The sequence below is a fragment of the Serinus canaria genome, chromosome 3, assembly GCF_022539315.1.
Source record: "Serinus canaria isolate serCan28SL12 chromosome 3, serCan2020, whole genome shotgun sequence".
NCBI lineage: Eukaryota > Metazoa > Chordata > Aves > Passeriformes > Fringillidae > Serinus > Serinus canaria.
Genome location: NC_066316.1, coordinates 61,301,531 through 61,324,887, shown reverse-complemented (window position 1 = coordinate 61,324,887; position 23,357 = coordinate 61,301,531). Strand labels below are relative to the sequence as shown.

The window sequence follows — 23,357 nt, the reverse complement described above, 5'->3', positions numbered from 1 at the left end:
ACTTCTGTCCTTCACTCAGGTGAGGGGCATTTCCAGGTGGCTTCCTTTCTCAGCCCTATAAAATCTTTGAAAGACTCTGTAGATCCGGTTTCTGTAGCGGTCAGTTTTTTTCATCCATTTCTGCTTTTGTGTGGTCTGTAAATACCTGATCTTGCAGATGCCTCTTTCTGCAGATGTTGACTGAACTTCATTCACATATCCAATTCAGAGACTGAATAAATGTGTATGCAGAGAAGAGAGGAGGCTTGTCTCTATCTGGAGCCAATTTGCAATTTACAACTGTGTGAATAGGTTTTCTCTGGTTGCCTAAGTGACTTAGGCTGTATTTTTCTACAGATACCTCTTGGTTGATTTGCTGTTGTCTGGTACTTTTCCCCCACTCCTGGAGGAGGGGGAGACTATTCCTGAAAGAAAGTCCTCAAAAGGGGAGTTGTGTACTTTGATTTATGTCTCAAAGGTGTTAATTAAAAAATATACAATAATGTTCTGGGAGATGAGGAGTGAAGGCATACCAGTCTGAAGTGAAAAAAGAACAATGATACAAGTAGAAAGATTGATTTTTTTTGAGCAGTTTGTTGTGGGCGTTTTTGGGGTTTTTTTTAATTACCCTAATTTTGCAGTGCAAACCTTTCCTGAAATTGACCATATGAAAAATTTTCCATCACAGGATTATCTGCAGTCTCAGAAGGAGAGGCTGGAGGGTCAGGATGAAGCAGTACATTTCTTGCTGTCATGGGCAGGAATACCTGTAACTGCTCAGGTGTGCAGGGATACATAGCAGTGTTTGTTCTGCAGGCTGGATTTTGCCTTGTGATCCTGCCTTCCTCACTTTTCCTGACCCTGCATTGGAGTGCCAGAGCCCACATGCCCTGCTCAGCTCCAGGCATCTGTGGGAGAGCATGTACTGGACATGAGTGCATGCAGCAGATGAGTAGCTCTCATCCCACTGGGGATGCCTGGTGTGACTGAGGGTATTAGGGCTGTGAGAGCTCCTCACCAGCCCTGGTCCTCATGCAAAACTTCTGTGCTTTGTTGTGTGGTTAAATCCACACCTGGAGTCAGTCTAGCACATTTGCTTTCTCGCCTGAGGGGCAGGTGTGTGTAGGACCTCCAGGCATCTCTTCCCAGTTGTCTCACTGTTGACAGCTTCTGCAAGTTCCAGCAGTGCTCATGAAGGCGTGGAGGAATTATGCAAAACTTGATCTGTGTGTAACATGAAAGCCATTTGGAAGCCTTATTGGCAGCGAGGTGCATAGCAGAGCACAATGGGCTCTGCAGCTGCATCCTGAAATTCCTGCTCCAAGACCACTGTGGTGATACACTCATGGAAGGAAAAGACGGTTAAAGGTTTTCTGTTTGTTGCGTAGCTAGGCCTCGTTGCTTCCCCTTCTCTTTCTCATCAGTTCCATTTCAGAGCTTTTGCTGTTGCTTGCTATATGCCCTGGTGGCACTGAGCCCCAGCTAAAGATTTTCCCCATTTGCTTAAGGGTACCTGTGCTTGATAAAATTATCCCATATGGTGTTTTTTCTCCAAACAGTGTGACACTCTGTTTGGAGAAAAAAACTTACTCACTGAGGAGTAAGTTTTAGATGAATCGGCTTCAACAGAGGATTGATGGTGTAAGAGCTGTGCTTTAGTTTGGACACTTGTTCTCTTGCCACAGATCATTACTGTAGAAGAAGCTAAACGACGAAAGAGCGTTTGCAGTTACTATGAAGAAGAAGAAGATGATGATACTTTGCCTATCCTAAAGCATCACAGCGCTCTTCTGGAGAATATGCACATAGAGCAGGTATGGCTGAAGTCTCAGGTTTCCTTCTTAGAGGTGGTGCTGCCTCTGTCAAGTGTGAGAAAGAGAACAGGCTGTGGCACTGCCTGTGCTGCTTGTGTAACCATTTCCCTCATTCCCTGCTCCCTGCCCAGCTTGCCCGGCGCTTGCCCGCACGGGTGCAGGGCTACCCGTGGCGCCTGGCATACAGCACACTGGAGCACGGCACCAGCCTCAAGACTCTGTACCGCAAGTCGGCTTCTCTCGACAGTCCAGTTCTCCTTGTCATCAAGGACATGGACAACCAGGTAAGGAGTGCTTGTTCCATGGGGGTGGGGCAGAAAGGGCAGCCTTTTGTAAAGTGATCATTATGAAATGCTAGTCATACTGTGAAGTCATGTCATACCAAAATAAGACATTGGTGTATTCTTTTATATTTTCTACTGCCTAAACTAGAGTTACTGAAGGAAAATACTTCAGCACTATTAAAAGTTTTAGAATTGCAGTGAGTGCAGTAGTGCCTTTGGAAGTACCTTTCTCAGGTATCTCAGTTAAGGAGCTGTCACAAGCAATGCCTCTCTGGAAGTCTCATTCTTCAGCAGCTGCTAGAGTCAGCAATGCTACTGCATGGTTGTCATCTGGCTTTTAACTTGCAGGATACAGAAGATGTGGAGGAATACTTGCACATCTGTACACTTCACTAGTTGGTTCTTCTAACATGAAAATCAGATTAGTTGTTCTTAGAAATTACTTGGACATGTTTGGGGGTTCTTCTCTTGAATTCTGCACTTTCCACTAAAGTAATCATTTTATTCTGACAGATATTTGGAGCGTATGCTACTCATCCCTTCAGGTTTAGTGACCATTACTATGGCACAGGTGAAACATTCCTCTACACTTTCAGTCCACATTTCAAGGTAAGTGGGTGTCCATTTTCTGAAATAAGATTTTTGGTTTCTACTTCTGAAACATGTATGAGATTTTTATGACAATATCATGTTTGAGTGTAGATGAGGTGCCAGATGTTGATGAATACAGTTAAGCATTCATTGCTTCAATGTAATACTTCAAGCAAAAGTGTCTGTAATTATCTGAAGGGAGGACAGTCTGTAAGTGTGAGGAGAGAGTTTTAAATGAGTTGAAGAGGGAAGCAGGAAGAACTTAGAGTGTCAAAGACTTACCTAGAAGTCAAGAACAGGATATAATGTCATGCATTCTTAGGATCACAGTGACCACAAAACAGAGATGAGTGCTACTGAAATACCCCTTGATGCTCATAGCTTATGCACTTTTTCTATATCAAACACATTGTTCCTTTTTAACAGGGTACCACTTGATTTAGAGAGGGAAGCAGCATGTAAAATAAGGATTAGGGTGCTTTGTTCATAGTTTTAAATATGTATTGATCGTTTTCTTTCCTACCTTACCTTTTCCTCTTTAAAGAAAAAGATAAAAGATGACCACATCTCTTAGCTGCTAAGAGTAGGTACCCAGTAGTTTGAGATTACAAGAATCCTCAGTCTAAATATGTTCATGTTTTTTCCTCTCCTCAGGTATTTAAATGGAGTGGAGAAAACACCTACTTCATCAATGGAGACACTACCTCTCTAGAGCTTGGAGGTGGAGGGTGAGTGAGTGTTTGGTTTTCAAATCATATAGCCAACTTTTTTTCTTTTTTAAATTTTAAATGGAAATAGGGACAATGGTAGATGCAAGAAAAACTTCACAGTAAAGTGGCTGAACTTAATTTTAGTAAGCTGTTTAGCAGAGATACCTCGGCAATCTAATTTCTGTTACAGACTGAAAGCAATTTTGTTTGCTTAGAGTGACTGATGGTAGGCAAGTAGGGTTTGTTGCAGAATGGGAGTTGTTTTTAGCCAGGAAAAAAAACAGATGTTTTGTGTAGATACATCACTCGTTGCTGAAGCGGTTTGTCTCTGGAAGATAATCCCTGATGGCAATTTTGCCATCAGTTTCTGGGGTTTATCAAGTGGTCATTACTAAGTAGTTGTTTTTCTGTTGATGCACAGAGCAAGGAGACAGGGCATAATCAGTTCATGAGTTTCAAAGGTTGGTAGGTACAAAATCAAGGGCTAAGACTGTACAACCAACTAAAGCTTACTTGGAGCTTGCACCATGGGACAGCTGGGCATGGTTTACATCAGGAGTGGATAACCAGAAGGTGCTCTGTCCACATCCAAACAGCCAGGGAAAGGACCCCAAGGTCTGTCCACATCCAGACAGCCAGGGAAAGGGACCCCAAGGTCTGTCCACATCCAAACAGACAGGGAAGGGACCCCAAGGTCTGTCCACATCCAGACAGCCAGGGAAAGGGACCCCAAGGTCTGTCCACATTCAAACAGCCAGGGAAGGGACCCCAAGGTCTGTGCCCTGGTGTAGCCACAGCTGGCAGTGTGAGCAGCCGGGTGGCCAGGGCTGCAGGCACTCGCAGGGTCCTACCCACTGCCCTGCTCACTGGTGTAAACAAAAGCAAGAGGATGGCTCCACGAGCTTCTTGGAGAGTGCTTTGCCAGTACTGAGCTCTTCACATTTGGCCTCAGAGTCACCTAGATTCCTCTGTATCACTGCTTTGATTGTTTGTACAGCTTCCAGTGCTTCTACTGTTCCATCTAACACCAAATCTGTCGTGTATTTCCTTTTAGTGGCCGGTTTGGTTTATGGTTAGATGCAGATTTGTATCATGGGCGAAGCAACTCCTGCAGCACCTTCAATAATGACATCTTAACTAAGAAAGAAGATTTCATAATACAAGATGTAGAAGTATGGACATTTGAGTGAAACACTGACTGCCTTAAGGACTGGATCCATTAGGCACTTAAAAGCTATCCAGAAGGTGCAGGCTGCCTCACAATGTTACACGCTTTTTCCTCAAGTTTGTACCAGAGCATGACTACGCAAAAAATCCAACCAAACAACTCAAGAATAAAAGAATTGGTTTTGAGAGGCAGTAAGAGACAGAACAGTGAGAGATCACTCTGAAGTGTTTTTTACTTCCTCTTCAGCACTCTTCCATTGAAGATACAATGCTTATGAAAATGTTCATGATGTATAAGTTGAAAACTTCTTATGTAACTGTGAAAGAGATCCTGTGGAAGAACTATAACTGTCTAGTACATTCCATGTGTATTTATGTTCAACATGCAAATGCTGACCAAAAATAAAAGGTTACTTTACCAAAATCTACAGCATAATGTTTGCCGTGGAAAAGAATCAGAAATAGGTGTACACAGCACTTAAGGGAACATTTTTTTTAAAATTATTTTATTTATTGTTACTGTATAGTAGATTTTTTTTGTAAATGTATTAGCTATGAGCTTTTTTTGTTTAATGTTTCAAATCTCATTTTGATAATTACTGTTGAGGTGGGTTTCTTATGCATTGGCATTTATTCTGAATCAATTTATTTGATTTCTGAAGTTAATTTTTATATTTTTATTTTGTAAATGAGATTAGGTTTTCATTATACCCTAATTAGAGGGTTTGTTTTCCTGGCAGAAACACTTGAGTGCATAATTCTGTTTCATTTTCTTTTCCTGAAATGAGGGAGGAGGTGGATAGTGCTTCTTCTTAACTCTGCCATCACATTCCTGTTAATAGATAACTATTTTGGCCAGTGTATGGAGACACTGGGCAGCTGCCCCCTGGTGTAGACTTTATCAGTTCAGTTGCAGTCCAGAGAATTGGGATAGCATTATTATGCTATTCCAATTCTACTCAGTATTATTTGACTGATTATGAAGGAGATTTTGAAGAGAACTGTTTTTCTGTATCACCACAAAATGGTTCAAAATAAGCCACCCACTCTGCTTTTATGAGCATTTCTCTACAAATTGAAGAATTTTTTAAGGAGAAAATACAATTGAGATTTAGAGAAGAAAGTTCTTTTCCTAGCAGGCCAGGTCACATTAGTGTAAAACTTGTTTTCCTAATAATTGCGCATATAATTTCCTTTAAAAGAATACTTCAAGCAGCAGTCTGGTTTAGGATTTGACAGTCAACTAATTATTCTTGTTTGTTTTTAATGAAATTATCAGACACTTTCCCCTCCCCCCTGCCAAAGCTGAAAAGACTCTATATTACAAAATCTGTAAAATTTATTTTACTAATAAAATGTATTGTAAAATTATAAAACATTTGTTAAATGGGGAGAGTGTGAGAGAGGACTGGCAATCTTCACTGTTTGCTAAGGAATTCTGCATTGCCATTAAGCTGTGGTTTTGTTTACACAATCCAGGCCTAATATTAGTATGCTGTCCTGCCCTTAGACCTGAGTGTTTCATTGTCCTGAGAAAGGCAGGTTTTAGAGACAGTAGTGTGCATTAAAACAGTACAATCTAATGTTGGAATGTTATTAACTGAGTAGTACAACTCAATTTAGTTACTGCTCTTTCATTTTTCAATAGATTAAATAATAATTTAAAAAAGCCAATTTCTTTTCCTTCAAAAGCAGTTCTAAATCTTAATCTTGCACAGAAGTTTCACAGTCTAATGGAACAATGCTATACACAGTAAGCCTGTAACACCCTGCACTTGAGCTTTTCACACTTCCTTTCTTTGTGGTCTACTACAGCCATAAACAAAGTTCTTATTGGTAATGCTTTAAAATATTTTGGAAGTTGTTAACAGCATAATGCTTTGAAGATACCCAGAATATCTAACACTCTTTGCTCTTTTAAATGGTGGCAGAAGACCACTGAATAGTTTAAAAAAACCCAACCAAACAAACACCCAACAAAAAATCCCCACAACAAACAAAATGAAACCAAGTTCAACATTTTGCATACATTTCACTCTTGCTACCTACAACTTACTCCATTATATTATCCTTGTCAAAGCATATCTAAACGCTGTGGTCTATATTCAAAACAGTGTTGTTCAATCAAAATTCTGTGACCCTTAAAACTATGAATATTGAATATATGTAATGCAGTGCTATCACAATATTTTCAATAAAGGAATTTATGCATTCAGAAACTTGTTACAGATGCTTTCTGTTTTATTCACAAACTTTATAACATTTTAAAGATGAGAGGATGCAGCTTAAGTTACAGGTTATGCTGACAAATACCTGTGCCACCTCATAAAAAGAGAATTTCAGCAATTCTGTATTTTACAAACACAGATAAGGAGGTTGGAGACTTTGATGGGGTTGGATCTGGGGTTTGGATTTTTTGCATGTGTAGTATGTTGTGCCCTTAAAGAGAGCTGTGTTTTGAATTCACTCTGAGACAGACTGACAAAGGGCTAAGAAATGCTAGTAAACAGCAGTTTACCTGGCAGTTCTTGCTGCTGCTCTCAGCTGCAGTGAATGACAAGCATCCTCTCATCTTTTTTGACCAACCTCTTCCCAGAAGTCAAAAGTCCATGTGCATCATTTTTGTATGCACCCTTTTCATATTTTCAAAGTGTTCACATATATTTTTATGTCCAGAAAAGCAAAGATGCCTTAAAAGTACCTGGTTTTCATTGTATAGAGCAGTGGCATTAAAAGAAAACAAACTACAATTATGTGTGAAACTGAACATGTGTGCTATCCATGAGCCTTGCTCTGAGTGAAATGGCAGTAACAACTTTCCTAAAGTAACTGGAAAATTATGATCACTAGTAATCTTTCTCTCAGAGAGAACAAGATCTTGTTCTTGCAACATGAAATACGTGTTCCTTCAGTGGTACTTGGGTACAGATTTTTGATACAGGACCGTGTTCAAACACAGACTCACAAATCAGGCTTGTCAGTACCCAGGTAATTGCAGATGTTTTATTTGGTGCTAGTTTAAGTGCACCAAATAAAACATCTGCAATTACCTGGGTACTGACATCCATCTTTTGTGCTGGATGTTTTGCACAAAGACTAACTTTAGAGCAAAGGAAAGTCTGGTTATGTTAGAACAATCCTCATTCGTAAACTAAAGATTTGATTTGCCTGTTTGTTACCGAGAAAAGGAGCAGGTGAGGTCATTGCAAAGGGACTACCTAGCACTCTGCAGGTTGGCACATCTGGCAAGTGAGTTGCTTCAGGTAGAATAGCCAACCATGTCTTGTTTGTACAGGCACAGCTTGCTTAAAAAAAAAAAAAAACAACAAATTTTGAAGAAAATCTCAGTCTTAATTTTTCATCTCACTACCTTTTAAAACACTTTTTGTCACCTGTGGGAGAAGCACGTTGTGCCTTTTGAGCTGCATGAAGAATAATTTTAAGTTGCACGGTCAGTGATTCTTCAGCTCTAGTCTAATGAACAGTGCGAATTATTTTAAATAAAAACTATTAAGAAAACATTTTTAGAACTTGAAGGCTAGCCACCACTTACTCTTTATTAGCTTCAGAAGTAGTTGATAGGAGGATGGTGAGGCACTGGAACAGATTGCCCAGAAAAGTTGTGGATGCCCCATCCCAGGAATTGTTCAAGGCCTGGCTGGATGGAGCTTTGAGCAACCTGGTCTACCTGGTCCCTGCCCATGGCAGGGGAGGTTGTTGGAACGAGATGATCTTCAAGGTCCCTTCCAAGCCAAACCATTCTGTGATTTTACAAAATACCTTACTTTGGTTGTGAATTAGCATAGCTGTCATGAGGAGGCAACAATTTCAGGGCTGCCAGCTTATGCGGTTAGAACTAACATCAGATTTTAGCCCTCACTGCTGGGAGTATCGAAGAAAAAATGTAGACTCATTTGGAAAAATCTCTGGAATTCTATTAGTGACCCTGAACAAACTGCAACAGTGCTGAAATGGTGTTTTAAGATTATTTGTGCGCATATAAAAATCCAAGTAACTTGAACTATAGGGGCAAGATGTCTAAATTTTTCTTGGTTTGTATTGACCAATGAATTGCTGGACATAACTTTATGGTGAAGAACCAGAAAGATCCAGCATCATAAGCACTTACCATCCTTTTTTCCGCCCTCTTTACTGCGTGTTTTTTCCCTCTGAAGCAATTCGACTTTTAAGAGTGCATTCCCATGGTTTTATTCCTCCCCCTTTTTTTTTTTCAGTTGGTTGGGGTTTTTTTTGTTTTGTTTTTTTCGTGAAAACTTCCCGGCGAGGCCCAGTTCCGCTCCGCGTGTGCCCGGCGGGCGGAGCCGGCCGGTGCCAGCGGGGGCTCCCGGGCCCGGGCGCTCCTCCTTCGGCAGGCGGAGCACCGGCACCCGCAAGGGAGGGGCCGGCAGCGGGAACGGGACCGGGAGCGCGGCCATGGCCGGGCCTGAGGCCGCTGGTGCTGCCGCCGCCGCTGAGGGGAGCGAAGCCGGGAATGGCGGCCACGATGGCTACGACGGGAAGTGCGTATTCTGCAGGATCGCCCGCCGGGAGGAGCCGGGCACGGCGCTGCTCCCCTGCGAGGTGCGTGAGGCGCCTCCCTCCCCGCCCTCCTTCCCCGCTCCCTCACGGGCCGGCCCTGGGGTCGCGGCGGCTCTGAGGGCCCTCAGCGCCTGCATGGGCAGAGCGGGGAGACATCGCTGGCACGGAAAGCACCTTAAAGCCTTCCGTAAGTGCTGGCCCAGCAGCCGGCAGCCTCAAAGCTGGCGCCGAGGAATGCTGACTGCCGAAGGTCAGCAGCGGACGCGCACCGTGCCTGGAGCCTGCCTCCGAAATACCCTCAGCTTTTGTTGCTGGTCGCGTCAACTGTGACATTTAGTATCTTATTCATATGAGGGATGTAGACATTGTTACCTACTCTGCGCCAGTATCCTCGTGCTAATCTAAAACGTTTGCATCCTTTTCCAGGATGAAGACCTTGTTTGCTTTAGAGATATAAAACCTGGTGCCCCCCACCACTACCTGGTGGTGCCCGTGAAGCACATGGGAAACTGCAAAACACTGAAGACAGAGCACATACCTCTAGGTAAGGCTGCAAGTGTGTGCTTAACGTCAAGGAAAATCGTTTTTCACAGCCTGAAATAGAGGGTTGTCAAGTAAATTACAACTTTGGACATAATTTGTAAATGTAGAAATAGCTGATGTGAGTGAATGTAGACAGGGACTTACCCTTTCTGGGAACTTCTATGTGCTGCTGGTCTAGAATGGCACTTTTTTTTTGTGCAGTTCTGGAAAAACGTCACTGTTTGCATGGAGTATAGATGCTTCTGCACTTTGTTGGAAGTACAACTTTATTTTTAAAGCATTTATGTGCTGCTTCATTGCATTTTCTTAGATATAAATATGCAATTCTAAAAGCTTACAGAAGAATTTTATAATGTGCATACTTTCAGATAAGTGCTGCATTATTTGTCAGGAAAAAAGGGAATGACAGATGAAAAAGGGAGATGGTGTTTCAATAACTTTAAAAAAAATTGAGAAAATAAAATTCTGAAATGTTGAAGCCATTATTTATTGTTGCTAGGCTTATTTTGGTTTTTTTCCCCTTAAGAGGACATTGTCCTGGAATTTGTTTCACAAGATATGGCTAGCTAAGTGTGTTGAGTAACAGAACAAACTGCAGCCATGAAGAAATTCCACCTTAGGGAAATTTACAGGTGATGCAAGAAAAGAGTTATAATTGAATTTTGCAAATCTTGCTTTGCTGTATTTCTCTTGTAAACATAGGGTGGTTTTCTCCAGAGAAAAAAACTTCTGTATGTGTTTGGCTTCAAAGCAATTCCTTTAACTTCTGCCTTGATTTTTTTTTTTTAATTTGGGTTACTACATTGTTCAGTGATAATGAAACTGTGTGCTAGTAATAAGAAGTACTTACAATTTAATTTAAATTTATGTACTGTCTCTGAAATGTACTCCAGGCTTCACAGGTTCTGGAGATCAAAGTCCTGTAGCTGTGCAGAGATACAACACTGGAATTAGTGTAAAGTCATCATTCTGACCAATCAGTACTTGTTGGGTTTTTTTAATAAGGGTGTGGTGATGGCATGGCTTTGGCCAAAGTTCTTTTAATTATATCACACTGGAAAGCATTGCAGGTGTGGAAGTTGGTATCAGTGGCAGCTTTCAAGTAAGTCATTGCACACACTCTCTTGATTGTCTTTTCTTTGACTAGGAGTGGTTAGTGTTTATATTTTGAAAAACCCATGTCTGTGATCTCAATGTAGGTTAGTCTGTTGATGTTAATATTCTGAAGAATTCCTTTTTAAAATGAAATTTATTTGTGTTTTAATAGTGAAGAGAATGATGGAAGTGGGAAAAGCTGTTCTCCTGAAGAATAATTTTAGTGACCTGAATGATGTAAGGTATGTAATAAATACCTTCCATCTTTTATTGAGTTTGTTCTTTACTTTTCAGAATGTTACTTTAGAGATGGAGGCAGATCCTGTACTGTGATTTATGGAAGAAATCAAGTCTACATTTCACTTATTGCATAAAATCTCAATTAAAATCTGCTGGCACTGAATAAAAACTTTTTTTTTTCTGATAAATTTCTGGCACAAATTGGGTTCTAGCTCTGAGATTCTTTCTTGAACACATCTTGAAATGTTGGGAGAGCACTTCAAATAGCTTACCAAAGAGGCTGCTCTTTCATTATGTGCTACAAATATGCTCTCTTCTGGCATCTACAAAGATGCCAGAAGAGAGGTAAACTTTGGCCTGTTGAAGCAGGACACCCCTCTGTGTTTCAGTCATACTAGAATTCACTGGATTTTGGTGTTGGATTCTTCAGGTTAAGGCCCTTGATTTCTGAAATAGACTGTTTCATAATTTGAGCACTGTAGAGAAATAGGGAGCTGGTTCTTCAGGATGAAAAGTGATAGTTGGCTTTCCAGCTGAAAACTAGGTAGGATACATTTAAGATACTTTTTCTTTTAACCCCTTTTAATGTGTCTTAAATCCAGAGATGTGAAGGAGGAAATGAATGAACTTTTGAAGAGCTTTTTGTGGTATAATGAAAGGGCATGTTTTTGTTCTTGCTTCTATGTACATCAAAATTGCTATGAGTTGTTAACTCTGTGGATCATGTTAAATAACCCGCGATGTTCCACTTCTTCCTGAATTAACATCACCACCATCTTGTACCTCTTTTTCTTTTCTGAAGAATGGGTTTTCACTGGCCACCGTTCTGCTCCATAGCCCACTTGCATCTGCACGTCCTGGCCCCAGCCAGTCAGCTGGGGTTCTTATCCAGGATCTACTACAGAATCAATTCCTACTGGTTTATCACGGTAAGTGTAAGGCAGGTGAGCTTTGCCCTAGGTTTTCAGCTGGAACCTGAAAATGCCATGTCTTTCTAACCTTTTAACTGTGTCCAAAAATTCTCTGACCAATTATTTTTGTGATTACTTTAATTCTCAGTTATGCATATTTTGCATTAACTGAGAAAAAATAAAGACCTTTATGTTTATAAACATTAAGGAACAGAGTGCTAATAACTAACAGCAAAGAGTACAATAGTTCTGGATGTTGCCCAAGGCTCAGGCTCTGTGATGTTCCTCTGTGACACTTTGTAAATATTTGGGTTTTTATATAAAGGACTTTATTCAAATGTGATGGACTGTTTTGCACATAACCTCGTTAATCCTGTGTAGGTGAAGACCTAATGACTGCATTTATGGCTTTGTGTGGTTTTCCCTCATCTTGTCATCCTTAGACTAAACTTAGTGCCTGCTTTACAAAAACATTGTTGGTACTGATTTATATCAGTAGAGATTAGCAATGAGACTGAACTGACACTGACTAAAGCACTTTGAAAATCTCTCTCTAGAGACCTAAACCTCACTCTCACTGCTTTGATACAGCAAAGCACCTGTCCTTGCAAGGTAGCTGCAGCATCCTAGTATCATTGCACATCCCCAGATCAAAGTTGCTGAAAAAGGTCTATCTCTAAAAAATGGAGATAGCTTCTTACTTAAAGAGAAGAAACACAGCTGCTTTACAGTGGGACCTTGCTCCTAGCTCAAAAAAAGCAGACGTGTCTGCTGTGTTATTGAGTGTCTCAGAAATATTTGTCCCTGAAGTACATATAGCTGTGTAGTTTTACTGCTTATTATCTTGGATTAAGTCAGGCAGATCCCTACCAAGTCTGGTTATCCAGTATGGATGCACTTTGGTATTTTGCCCTGCTGTCAGGTTGGAAAATGTTCTTGGGTTGGTGGTGGTTCTGGTTTGTTTTTTTTTTTTTGTTACAGCATCCTGAATGTGGTACTTGCTTAAGAATGCAAAACAGGATTCAGATAATATAATTTTCAGCTGCTGCATGCTTTATGTAGTTTTATTTTAAATAAACTGCAGTAATTACTGAACTCCTGTTGAGCTGCTCCTGCCTGAAGTATCTGATTGCATTTTTATCGTCGGCATTTTAAAAACTTGAGCTTTTCACCTTAATATAGTTCCTTTGGAGATTTTAATAAAGCCTCAAGCACTAGATCAAATTAAAAGATTAATTCAGTAGGACTGGCAAAAAAAGCAAAGGCTGACAGTAAACTGATCTGTTTCAGAAGTGCCCCTGTTGGCCTCCATGTGCCCAATCTGGCCTACTTGTTGGCAGACTTCCTCCTGCCCTGAGCCTTCCTGAGAGCTCTGTGAGCTGGTGCTGTTATATGTACAAAGTACAGCTGTCCCAGCTCTGCCCATGATGCATAAATAGCCATGTATGATGACAAAAGTATGTGTTGGTGCAGTGATGTGACCAAAGGGTGAGGTGGTAGCTCTTGACAGGAGCCACACAATTGAATGCCCTGTGTCCCTCAGTAGCATTTGTGGCTGGTGGTGCAGCTGGGTGAGTGATGAGAGGTCGCAACACACAGTTCTGGAGTGGCTCACAGAGAATCCCAGGTCTCACCACTGGATTGCTCCGAGCACTGCTGTCTTCTGAGGTCTCTGCAGTTGCAGTGCTTTAACAGATCTGCTGTTCATTTGCTCAGACCTCCTCTGACCTCCACATCATGATCACCTCAGGAGTGCGTGGTGGAAACTGTGAGTCTGCTGTTGAAAGGAATTGTTGTATTCTGCTTCTCCTGTACACTTGATCTGTAAAAATGAAAAGCAAATTCTCTGTTAGTGTCACTATTTTAGAAATGGAATTTTCAGTAAAATGAAGGCCCACAGTGTAGTTAATGTATTGCTTTCTCTCTTTTGTAGGCTGAACAACTGATCGAGAGACTGCAGACTGAAAATGCTGCCAGCTGAAAGCGTGTGTTGTCAGCCAGTTTGGTCTTTGAGCTCTGATTTAAGGTTGCACAGTTTGATGTTGCCAATAATATCCCAGGATAAAAAAAGCTTTAGTTCCTTATGAGGAAATACACACAGAATTTGTAGCTGCTAACCTAATTCTTCCATTTGGATATCTCAGTCTGTATACTTCCCTGGCAATAGCGCGATGTATTTTAGTTAAAATTTTAATGTGCATAGATACATACATTATAGACACACACATGCACACAGGCACAGAACTCTTCCTATTAAAAGGCAAAGCGTAGCAGCAGAATGTACAACTAACAGCATATGAATGGTACCAAAGGAAGTACTTGCTGCAGAATCAAGCTTTCATTGTCAAGATGCATTGTTCTGGGATTGCAGGTAACATCTCAAACATTTGTTCCCACCTGCATTTGTATGATATGTTACTTATGCCTAGTGATGAGTAGGTGCATTGCTGAAAGTATAGTACTGACTTTCTGGTGCAAAACCACTTTACCTGACTTGTTTGCATCACAGTGGCACATTAAACATGAATACAGTATGTGCCCAAAATGTGATAATGCTCTATTAAATAGAATATAGTTTATGTGTAAATAGACCTTAAGATTTTTTTTCCCTCTTATTTGCACAATGTTTGAATTTAGTGTATGTTTACAAAGAATGCGAAGAGTTCAAAAGAATGCATTTAATATACTGCTCTTCTACATGGCAGTAGATAGAAAAGTCCGGATTTTCTTGTCTTATTCTCACTGCAAGTCCCTTGCAGATTACTAATGCCTTGGCCAAATTTGGATTCTAAATGAAGTCATAAGAGAAGCTGGTCTGAAATGCTCTGTGTGTGTGTGTGTGTGTGTGTGTGTGTGTGTGTGTGTGTGTGTGCGCGCGTGTGGCAGACTTACATAACAGCAATGTGATTTGACTTTGGGATAGGAGGGACTCAGCCCAAAACTGGAACATGCCAAGTTGCTTAAGGAACCTGTTGAACATTTGCCTTTGCTGCATGACTCTAATCAGGAATGCTAGCACTTGTTTTTCAGTACCATAATAAGGCAGACTGTTTGGCAAGTTAAAACTCCAGAACACATGGAGTGGATTTTCTCTGTTCACAGAGCTTGTCTTGGTGCCGAGCTAACCAAGTGCCCTTGCCTGATGCATTCAGATGCAGCTGAGGTGAGAACATTTGTTGCACCTGCAAGCTTCCCTGAACATAACAGTCTGTGTTTTCCATGGATCCAGCACCTGTTGCCTTAGTGATACAATGTGTTGTAATATTCTTACAGTACTTCTGAGAATATACCCCCTTCTGAAGAACTGCATTTTCTACCTGGCAGAGTTTGTACCTTTCTGTCTGTAAGATCTTCTTCCTAATGTCTTGTTATATGTATTAGTGGGCACTTGCGTTTTATTTGCAGCCCTTTGGGGTTTTAATTTGTTACGTTTGGTAGGAAAAGTGTGACTTAAAGCCACCAAACTTTGACTGTGCAATAGATGAAGAGATTTGAGCTGGCTCCTGAATTAGTGAAATACCTGTACATTAAGAACTTTCAGGAGTTAAAGTGTATGTGTTCTGATCTGTAATTAATTTATGTGACATGTAATATTTTAAATATCAACATGAACTGTTGTCAAAAAGGATTAATAAATGCTTATCTTGGGATGATTTTCCAGTGCAGTTGAATAGTTGATGACTCAGGGTTGATCCTAGATAGCTCTTTGCTCACTCTTCATTACTTAACCCAGTGGGGTGGGAGAACAGAAAGAACAAAATGAAAAAACTCATGGGTTGAGTTTAATATGTGAAGGAAAGATAAAGAAAAAAGCAAAGGTAATCACTCATGACCTCCCACAGGCCGGCCAATAGCAACAACTCCCACAACCCAAAAAAAGTCCGCTTTTCAGCTTTTATTCCAGACATTATATGTCATGGAATATCCCTGCTGGCCAGTCTGTGTCAGGTGTGCAGGTTGTGTTCTTTCGAAGCTTGTTGCCCACTGAGGGAGGGCAGAGCAGGAGAAAGAAGGCCCTGACATTGTCCATGCACTGCTCAGCAATCACCAGAACTGCTGTGTTACCAGCACTTCCAGTCACACCCAAAACCTGGGAGGCTCTGAAGGAAGTTACCTCCATCCCAGCCAGACTCTGTATGTTGCCAAATGTATATGAAAGCACAAAGGCCAACGTTTATGTCTTAGTGTTGGAGAACAGCCCCACTAAGGACAAGACTGAAAAGGTAAAAATTTGGTATAATGTCACTTCCAGAGTTTTGCTGATGAGAAAGATGGGGATATCCCATGTTCCCTGACAGCAACAGATAGGGCTCAGAACAGCTGAAGCAGCAAAGCATTAAACAGAGGCACACTAATTACTGAGAGGAATGCTCAGCCTCTCATTAGTGTTTTTCAGCTCAGAACTGTGGTCTGTTGTCCTTCTGCATTGACAAGTATTCTTGGACTCTGAAGATAATTGTTTTAATTAGGTGAAGAAATACTTTCTGAAAAACCTAACCTAATACTTCCAATATAGTACTGAATTACTGGCTAGCCCCTGGAAGAGACAGTGGGCAGATCCTGTTAACTTTGTCACTCTCTTCTATAGAAGCTTTTAGTAATTTTAAAACTTCCAAAACCATCTGTAGAGCTTTCTAAGGAGCAAAGATCAATAAGGAGCATGAACTCAGCAGCTCTTACTCTCCAAGGGCCTGGAGAAGCAAAGGAAAGCTGTTTAGCTACTGCTGCTGGCTCTGTTCTTTGATCCAGTATTAGCCGTCTTGAGAAAAGCTGCTTTTTTGACCTCATGTTTAGGAATGACAAAGCTTTATTTGTACTGTTTTGCTCAATTGTTTTACATAAACTCCCAACCTAACAAGAACTCAGAGAATAATGCTTTTATGCTGAAAGGATGAAACATACACATAAAATGCTGTTAAAAATAAAAAGAAATTGTGCTTGAATTGGTAATGAGAGCAAACCCGTGAAAATTGTATTTGAAATTTAAGAAACTTGTACACAATAAAATGCTGCATAAAAACTCTTGTCATTTCAAACTAATGTGCAACATTTATTGAAATGGTGACATGCCTTCAGTGTTTGACAAAACACAGATAATCCCTCTATGATATACAGTCCAAACCAGATGCAGAGTTTACAGACTTGAAGTGGAAGGAGGGCAAAGACCACTGATGTAATCTGTCACAAAGTGAAGTTTAGGAGAGATTTAAACAGCTGAAAGATGCTTAGTAGGGCAAGAACACCTTTTAAAAAGTCTGGGGTTTACTTACTACTCCAAATAATCTGTAATACTAAAACCCCTTACATGCTACAATTTTTGCAAAAACAATTTAATAAATTCTGTTCCATTTACTCTAATGGGAGCCTGCTGAAAAAAACAAGTTGCGTGTTGAAAAGTCTAAATTCCTATTTAATCTGTAGATGTTAGTCTAATCACAGATAAAGCATAATTTTGTAAAACTTGTAGCTGAACTGAGTCATGTGCATTAGATATAATGCATTCATGACTAGACTTCAGGAGTAATTTTTTATTCTAGAGTGTACCAGTGGGCAAGCTGACTAGTTCTATTATCTATCTTTTAGTCTTTTTTTTGAAATGCTGGCTATTGCTGGAAGCACAAGACTGGATTTGTCAACCTGTGTGCTGAGCCAGTTTGGCAGCTCAGTGTTTATAATCATTGCATGGGCACGCAGATTTCAGTCACGTTTTCCAGAATGCTCATCTAAAGCTAGCAGGCTGGCTCTGTAACTGCTTAAAAAAATCCCTCTATAAATAATAGTTTTGTTATATAGTAATCCTTGGTTCTTTTAAAAATATAATAATAGAGAAGCATTGTTTAGTCATTTACAAAGTAGGTAAGGACATGTCATTAAGGGTTTGCTCTGCTTCTGTTTTGATCAGAGGTGTCCTTAAAAAGTGTTTGTTGATGTGCTCAAGCATCTACCACTTATATGGCAGTGACAGCCTAGATTGCTGATATTCAACTATTTGAGCCAGCCTTAATTAAAATGTAGTAAATTTATGTGAGCTGGACTTGCATCTTATGGTGCTCAGGCTGCATACCACCTCGCATGTGTGTCGTGCAATTAATTATTTGTACAATGTCCAGCAATGTATTATTTTTCCTGATAGTGCCATCCCATTAGTCAGCTGGTGACACTTGGAATGCCTGATGCTGCTTCCTGCAAGTTATGAACTAACACTACAGCAGAACTGAGTGGATTTCAGAATTGTTAGAATTAAACAAAACTCATTCCACAACTGAACTATAAAAAGTTCAATTTGTGTTGAAATCTGATGGACGTAAAGACTTCCTCTAATATGAGCTGAAAAATGAAGTGTGCTCATGTCATTTGGCAAACAATGCTTTTTCAAAAAGAAAAAAGCACTGTAAATATGTTAAGATCACAAACTACATCTACTTCTTTTTCAGCTGCAAGATGTAGATCTGTTTAGAAAGAAGCAGTATGTTCGCTCTGAAAGCTAAGGGAGCACACTAACAGTGCCTGGTGCAGTGCATATTCCCCCTTTTCCAATGTGGTAAAATTATGTGGTGATTAAAATCCATTCTCTACCTGCACCTGACTGCCCTGTTCCCCAGATATACTGATTTCAGCGCATTAATTTATTCCTTTTTTTTTCTCTTTTCATTGTCCTTTCACCAGAAAAAGAAAAAAGGAGGCAGGAAAATAATGAAATCCTCAGCCAGAGACTTAGTTTGGTGCAAATCCCCATTGGATGAAAACATCAAAACAAACCCCATTCTTTTAGGCTTTTTGCAACAGAAGTTCTTTTATATAAATATCATAAAATAACACATCACTTTTATCAAGTTCCTAATTTATATTAAATTTTAATATCCTTTTGATGCAAGAACAGTCTCTTAAAGACTCATCAAGTAGTGTAGTTAACACCACACAGAAGCTTCTATTTGCACTGCTAAAAAATAGAACTTTAGATTTCTAATTATACAGCTTTATTGGTGGGAACTATTGTAAATACAGCTCCTGATTATTTTTCACAGCACTATCACAACTATGTTATATAACCAATCCTTTTCTTTTTCCTTCTGAAGAGCTCACAACTGTGCTCTGAAAGCAGGTAAATGAGGTATGGGACTGCTGCAATACTCTCATTTATGCATTTGGCACTACAGTATCTCTACTCTCCTCTTGTAAAAAACATTGCTACATTTTGGTGAAAGAACAGCCTTTTTTTTTATCCTTATGAATGCACAGGTGCCCCAATACAGAGCGACTGCTGACTTGCATCTTCACATAGGGGCACCCTACCTTCTCTGAAGTGGTATAGCTGATTTCACTGAAAAGGCTCCAGAGCTTTGTGGACTTATGAAGCATTAGAAGAATGGGAAAAAATTGGTGTGAGATAGAAAACAAAAAGAACAAGAGACACAGAAGGTTTGGAGAAGACATGATTGTAAGATTAGCCTATTAAATACCAAAACCAGTGCAGCTGTCCAAAATCCAAGCAAGATGCAACTAATTCAGAAACCATCAAGTACCCTTGCTGTGATATTTTTGTAAGTTTGGGAATTTCTATCTACTTCATGAAAATAACTTTCATTTATTCAGTTTAACTATGTGAGATGGAACCCAAATTTTTTGCTATATACCAGGCTCTTTTTTTAAAGAAGTATATGAATTCCCACAAGAGTTTTCAATTCCATGTTTTACAAATCCCACTCTCCCACGCAGTATTTCACAAACTGCAGGAATCAGTGGTGTAGCACAGCAAGTTAGTAATTTATACTTTTAGTAACCTAAGAGCAGTCGGCCAGCATAGTTATTTGAAGAACACTCATATATTTGCTAGTAGATGACAATAAGAACAATCCAATGTCAGCATGATAGAGTAGCTCATAATCTGCAATTTCTGTCCAAATCTCTACCATTTTTACAAAAATATCCTTTTTGCCCATTTCCTTTCCTGCTTGTCCCAGTAGGTAGCTGAGTTGAAATTCTGTAACCAAAACCTGTGAAGATGGTATCTAGATATGTTTTTCCAACTGGAACTATGCAGCAAAGTTCATTCCAGGACAAAGCCTTATTGTAGTAAAGTGATGACTACGTCATCATCTTTTCCTTGCCAAAGCATTTCACCTTCAAAATGAACCAGACCATGTTTTCTGGCTCTTAACAAGATTCCCACTACTTTATTGGAAATAGTCACATATGTTTCAAACAGCTGCCCGAATGTGACTCTCACGTGTCCATCTTCTCCCACCTCTCCAGTTCTTCTGATGATCAAGCACAGCTCTTCTACTTCCTTACCCACGTGTGAGTGAGCATCTCTCCCTCTCTGCTCTGTCCGAGACCCTTCAGGGGGTCTCCCGTAGGTAGGATCTCCTCTGTGAGTATGCGCAGGTTTAGATGCAAGCCTGTCATCACTGCTGAATGGATTCTTCCTCTGATACTCAATGTGATCCTCTGCCCAGGTCTGCCAGCTTTTCCTCAGGTCACCCACTGCACTGGTAGCTTTAGCACTCTGCCCTTTTTCTCCTTCCATTTCTGAAAATGTTTTATGGCACTCAAGCAGGAAACGAATAAGTGACTGGCTGCAACTGTGGTTCCTTGTGTGCACTGTCAGCTGTGAGGGGAAAACAACAAATCAGCCTGATATTTTTTGGAAGAGTTTTGCCCGAGCGAGAGGCAAAGCTGCTGAAAAAGAGGCTAATTATCTGAAGATTTTAAGTCCATTCATAGTTCTACAGCAGTGAAGAAAGTGAAAGTGATTCAGGTGAAATTCAGAAGTAATTTAAGAACACAGGGCAGTAAATTATGCTTACAAGGTTACTCGGTGCTCCACCGATCCCGCAGTTACTGAACAAACCCCGCAGCCTCCGTGCAACACATAGTGCAGTACTCACTCCTCTTGCAATGACGCCTTTCCACGAACTTTATCCTGGTACCCGGCAGCCCCGCTGACTTCCCAAGCAATCCGATGCAGTGCTGGCTGAGCTGCGGAGAGATCAAACCATTCTCGAGCGGCACACCAACCCATGCACAGGGGTGGGAAGCCGCTCTCCGCCTGAACGCCGATTAAAGGTGGACGAATTCACGCCGTGCCGACAAAGTTCTCTCAGGCTGCGTTAGTTATTATGCGCAGAAAATATTATCTGGAGCCGAAACGCCAGTACATGGTGGGAGCAGGGGGATTTTCCTCCTCAGGCACTGCAAGGAGAAGTAAAAATCCAGTTAGCGATCGCGTCTCTGTCCGCAACACCCTATTTAGTGAGGAAGACAAAGGCAGAATAGATTGTTCTCCCTTAAAAGGCTGTGCTGCACGGCCATGTCCGCCGGCTGCAGCCCGCGGGCGGGCAGGGGAGCGAGCGCCTCGGCGGTCTCGGAACGCTGCGGGCTGCCCACCACCTGCGGCATCCCATGCGCTTGGAGTACCGACTGTGTGTGCAGGAAGTGGTTATTCGGGTGAATTAGAGACAGACTTTTTTATCCCTATAGAGATCTGAATGGGCTATAGCCATGTCTTTGCTGGGTCGTATCGTTCACCTGTCGAATTACGCAAACCGGAGTTTCCAGGTAGCACATGAGTAGAGCTGATACTTCTACGGACACTTGAAGTCAAAACACAGGATTAGTGCTGGATTTTCTACGCGGAAATAGAAATGCAAATTCTGAACAGTTTAACAGCTGAATTACAGATGGTATTTCTGTATTTTGAAACAATTGTTGTTTTAAAAATAAGTTTTCATGGGCATTTGCCCGCATGCATATGTTGGTGCTGTTGCACGTGAACCCATGAGCAGGGACAGGATTCCTTAAATTCCCCAGCAGAACCTCCAGGTCAGTCAAAAAACACTTGTGTTGCCTCTGGGTCCAGAAGAGTGAACGAGGTGAGCATAGAGTGGCAACACAATGGCTAGAGAAGGGAATTGGGAAAAACAAGCAACAGCACACATGAAATAATGGCTTTTCAATCATGGTCTATCACTTTTAAATTGAAACTCACAATTGTTGTATATCACCATTTTTATTACATATTTTATATTACATATTCTTTTGTGACAGGAAAGTGGTTAATTCTAGCTTCCTGGATAAATTTCAAGTTGAGTAATTACACTTTGTATATATAAAATTCCCCTGAAGGCTAAAATGTGTAAATTTTCTTCTTTTCCCTCCCTAGGAGAGTTAAGAGTTATATAAAATGTTTTTAAGATGACTCCCCACATCCACACTACCAAACTGCTTGATTATCTTCAGTGGCATTACAGGAATGCATGATCTGTTTCCAAACACTGCATCTGAAAAGTATTTTGTTTTTATGTGAGAATTCAAATACTCTGTAAATCTTAGTAATGTACCTTCACTTTCAAACTAAATGGAGCAACATGTAGACACTGCCAGAGATAATGCATGGATCCTCAAGTCAAAAGTAAGAAAAAAACCAGGGCTTTTGTTAAAATCTTCGGAAGGAAACAGTATCAGCGAAAAGCAGGTATTCACCTTGAGAGAACGGGCAGCAATGCCCCGAAGGTAAAGCAGTGCAGATAAAGTAAGCAAAAGCCAGTTTCAAAGAGATTAAGCTTAAAAATAATACCATCAACCCCTTCTAAGGAGTTTCTAAAATGGAAGCAATACAGCTAAGAAATTCAAAGTGAGGCAGATAGGAAAAATAGAAGCAGATTTCTTCCACTAAAGCTCTCTCAGCAATTCCAAGATTTTTTAAGCAATCTCAGGCTTGCAGGGTTTGTCAGCAGTTCAGCAATGTGTTTATTGCTAGGTCTCAGCATTCAGCTACTGGGGTGGAGAAGCCGGACCCACATGTACCTCTTTCCTTTCTCTTCTAGGAAAGCTCACATTTAGGTGCCAGGTCGCTTTACATTGTTTTCTTGTCAATCATCAGGGCTAAAGCTTCACAGTAACCTCAGTTTTGATAACTGCAGGAAGGGATAACTGGAGAAGCTGCAGGATGAGATTATGGAGATGCATCAAGAAGGTGTCCCGTGCAGTGCTCACAGGTCATGAGCAAAATCTTAGCCATCTAGGGAAAAAAAAAACCCAAAAAACTGAAAAAAACCCCAAACCAACCCCAACAACATCAGCACATAAAACACAGAACATGAGTTCAGCGCTCAGCTAGCCTGGTCCTAATAAACAGCTTACCAAAATAAGATGAAACTTTCAGATCAACACAGCAGCGAGACCAGTGATTACGGGATTACAATTATCAAGACTAGATATTAAAATAAAACATAATCCGCAAGACAAACTCGTTTTTGCCCCTCAGCCGGACTGTCACACTCTCTCTGCTCCTGTCCTGGGAATATGTTTCTCTACCTGCTGCGACACCCACGCCGCCGGCGCTGACCTCCTTCCCACGGAAAAAGGAATGCGACTCCTTTGGCATCTGTTAATTCTTAATGTTATTTAATGCTCCAGATCCTTAAGCGCGGCCGGGACAGGCCGCAGCGCGCCCCTGGCAGTGAAACACCCCCGAGCGAGCGC

At 40.9% G+C, this 23,357-nt stretch overlaps 2 protein-coding genes and 1 long non-coding RNA gene across 16 annotated transcripts in view; 2 read left to right on the top strand and 1 right to left on the bottom strand.

Annotated features, from left to right (window-relative positions):
• NCOA7 (nuclear receptor coactivator 7) overlaps positions 1-6,764 on the top strand; it is a 78,398-nt gene extending 71,634 nt beyond the window's left edge. For all 10 annotated transcript variants that reach the window (XM_030235672.2, XM_030235673.2, XM_030235671.2 and 7 more), the window contains 5 exons: positions 1,665-1,793; positions 1,925-2,077; positions 2,591-2,686; positions 3,323-3,396; positions 4,433-6,764. In XM_030235672.2, coding sequence (XP_030091532.1) covers positions 1,665-1,793; positions 1,925-2,077; positions 2,591-2,686; positions 3,323-3,396; positions 4,433-4,568 — 588 coding nt within the window. In that variant the 3' untranslated portion in view covers positions 4,569-6,764. The remainder of the gene's footprint in view (positions 1-1,664; positions 1,794-1,924; positions 2,078-2,590; positions 2,687-3,322; positions 3,397-4,432) is intronic.
• Positions 6,765-8,913: 2,149 nt separating this feature from the next.
• Positions 8,914-15,526, top strand: HINT3 (histidine triad nucleotide binding protein 3). Its single transcript, XM_009096919.4, has 5 exons — positions 8,914-9,126; positions 9,511-9,628; positions 10,895-10,964; positions 11,765-11,891; positions 13,807-15,526. The coding sequence occupies exons 1-5, from the start codon at positions 8,980-8,982 to the stop codon at positions 13,852-13,854; spliced, it is 510 nt and encodes a 169-aa protein (XP_009095167.1). The 5' UTR covers positions 8,914-8,979; the 3' UTR covers positions 13,855-15,526.
• Positions 14,697-23,329, bottom strand: LOC108962426 (uncharacterized). Of its 5 annotated transcripts, none has more exons than XR_007777351.1 (4): positions 23,190-23,329; positions 22,680-22,893; positions 20,681-21,771; positions 14,697-20,481 (listed from the first exon to the last, which is right to left on the bottom strand). It is a non-coding gene; the product is annotated as an uncharacterized LOC108962426 (long non-coding RNA). The 5 variants fall into 5 exon arrangements; XR_001991052.3 differs by having other exon boundaries at positions 20,681-21,065; XR_007777349.1 differs by having other exon boundaries at positions 20,681-22,893.
• Between the last annotated feature and the right edge of the window lie 28 nt (positions 23,330-23,357).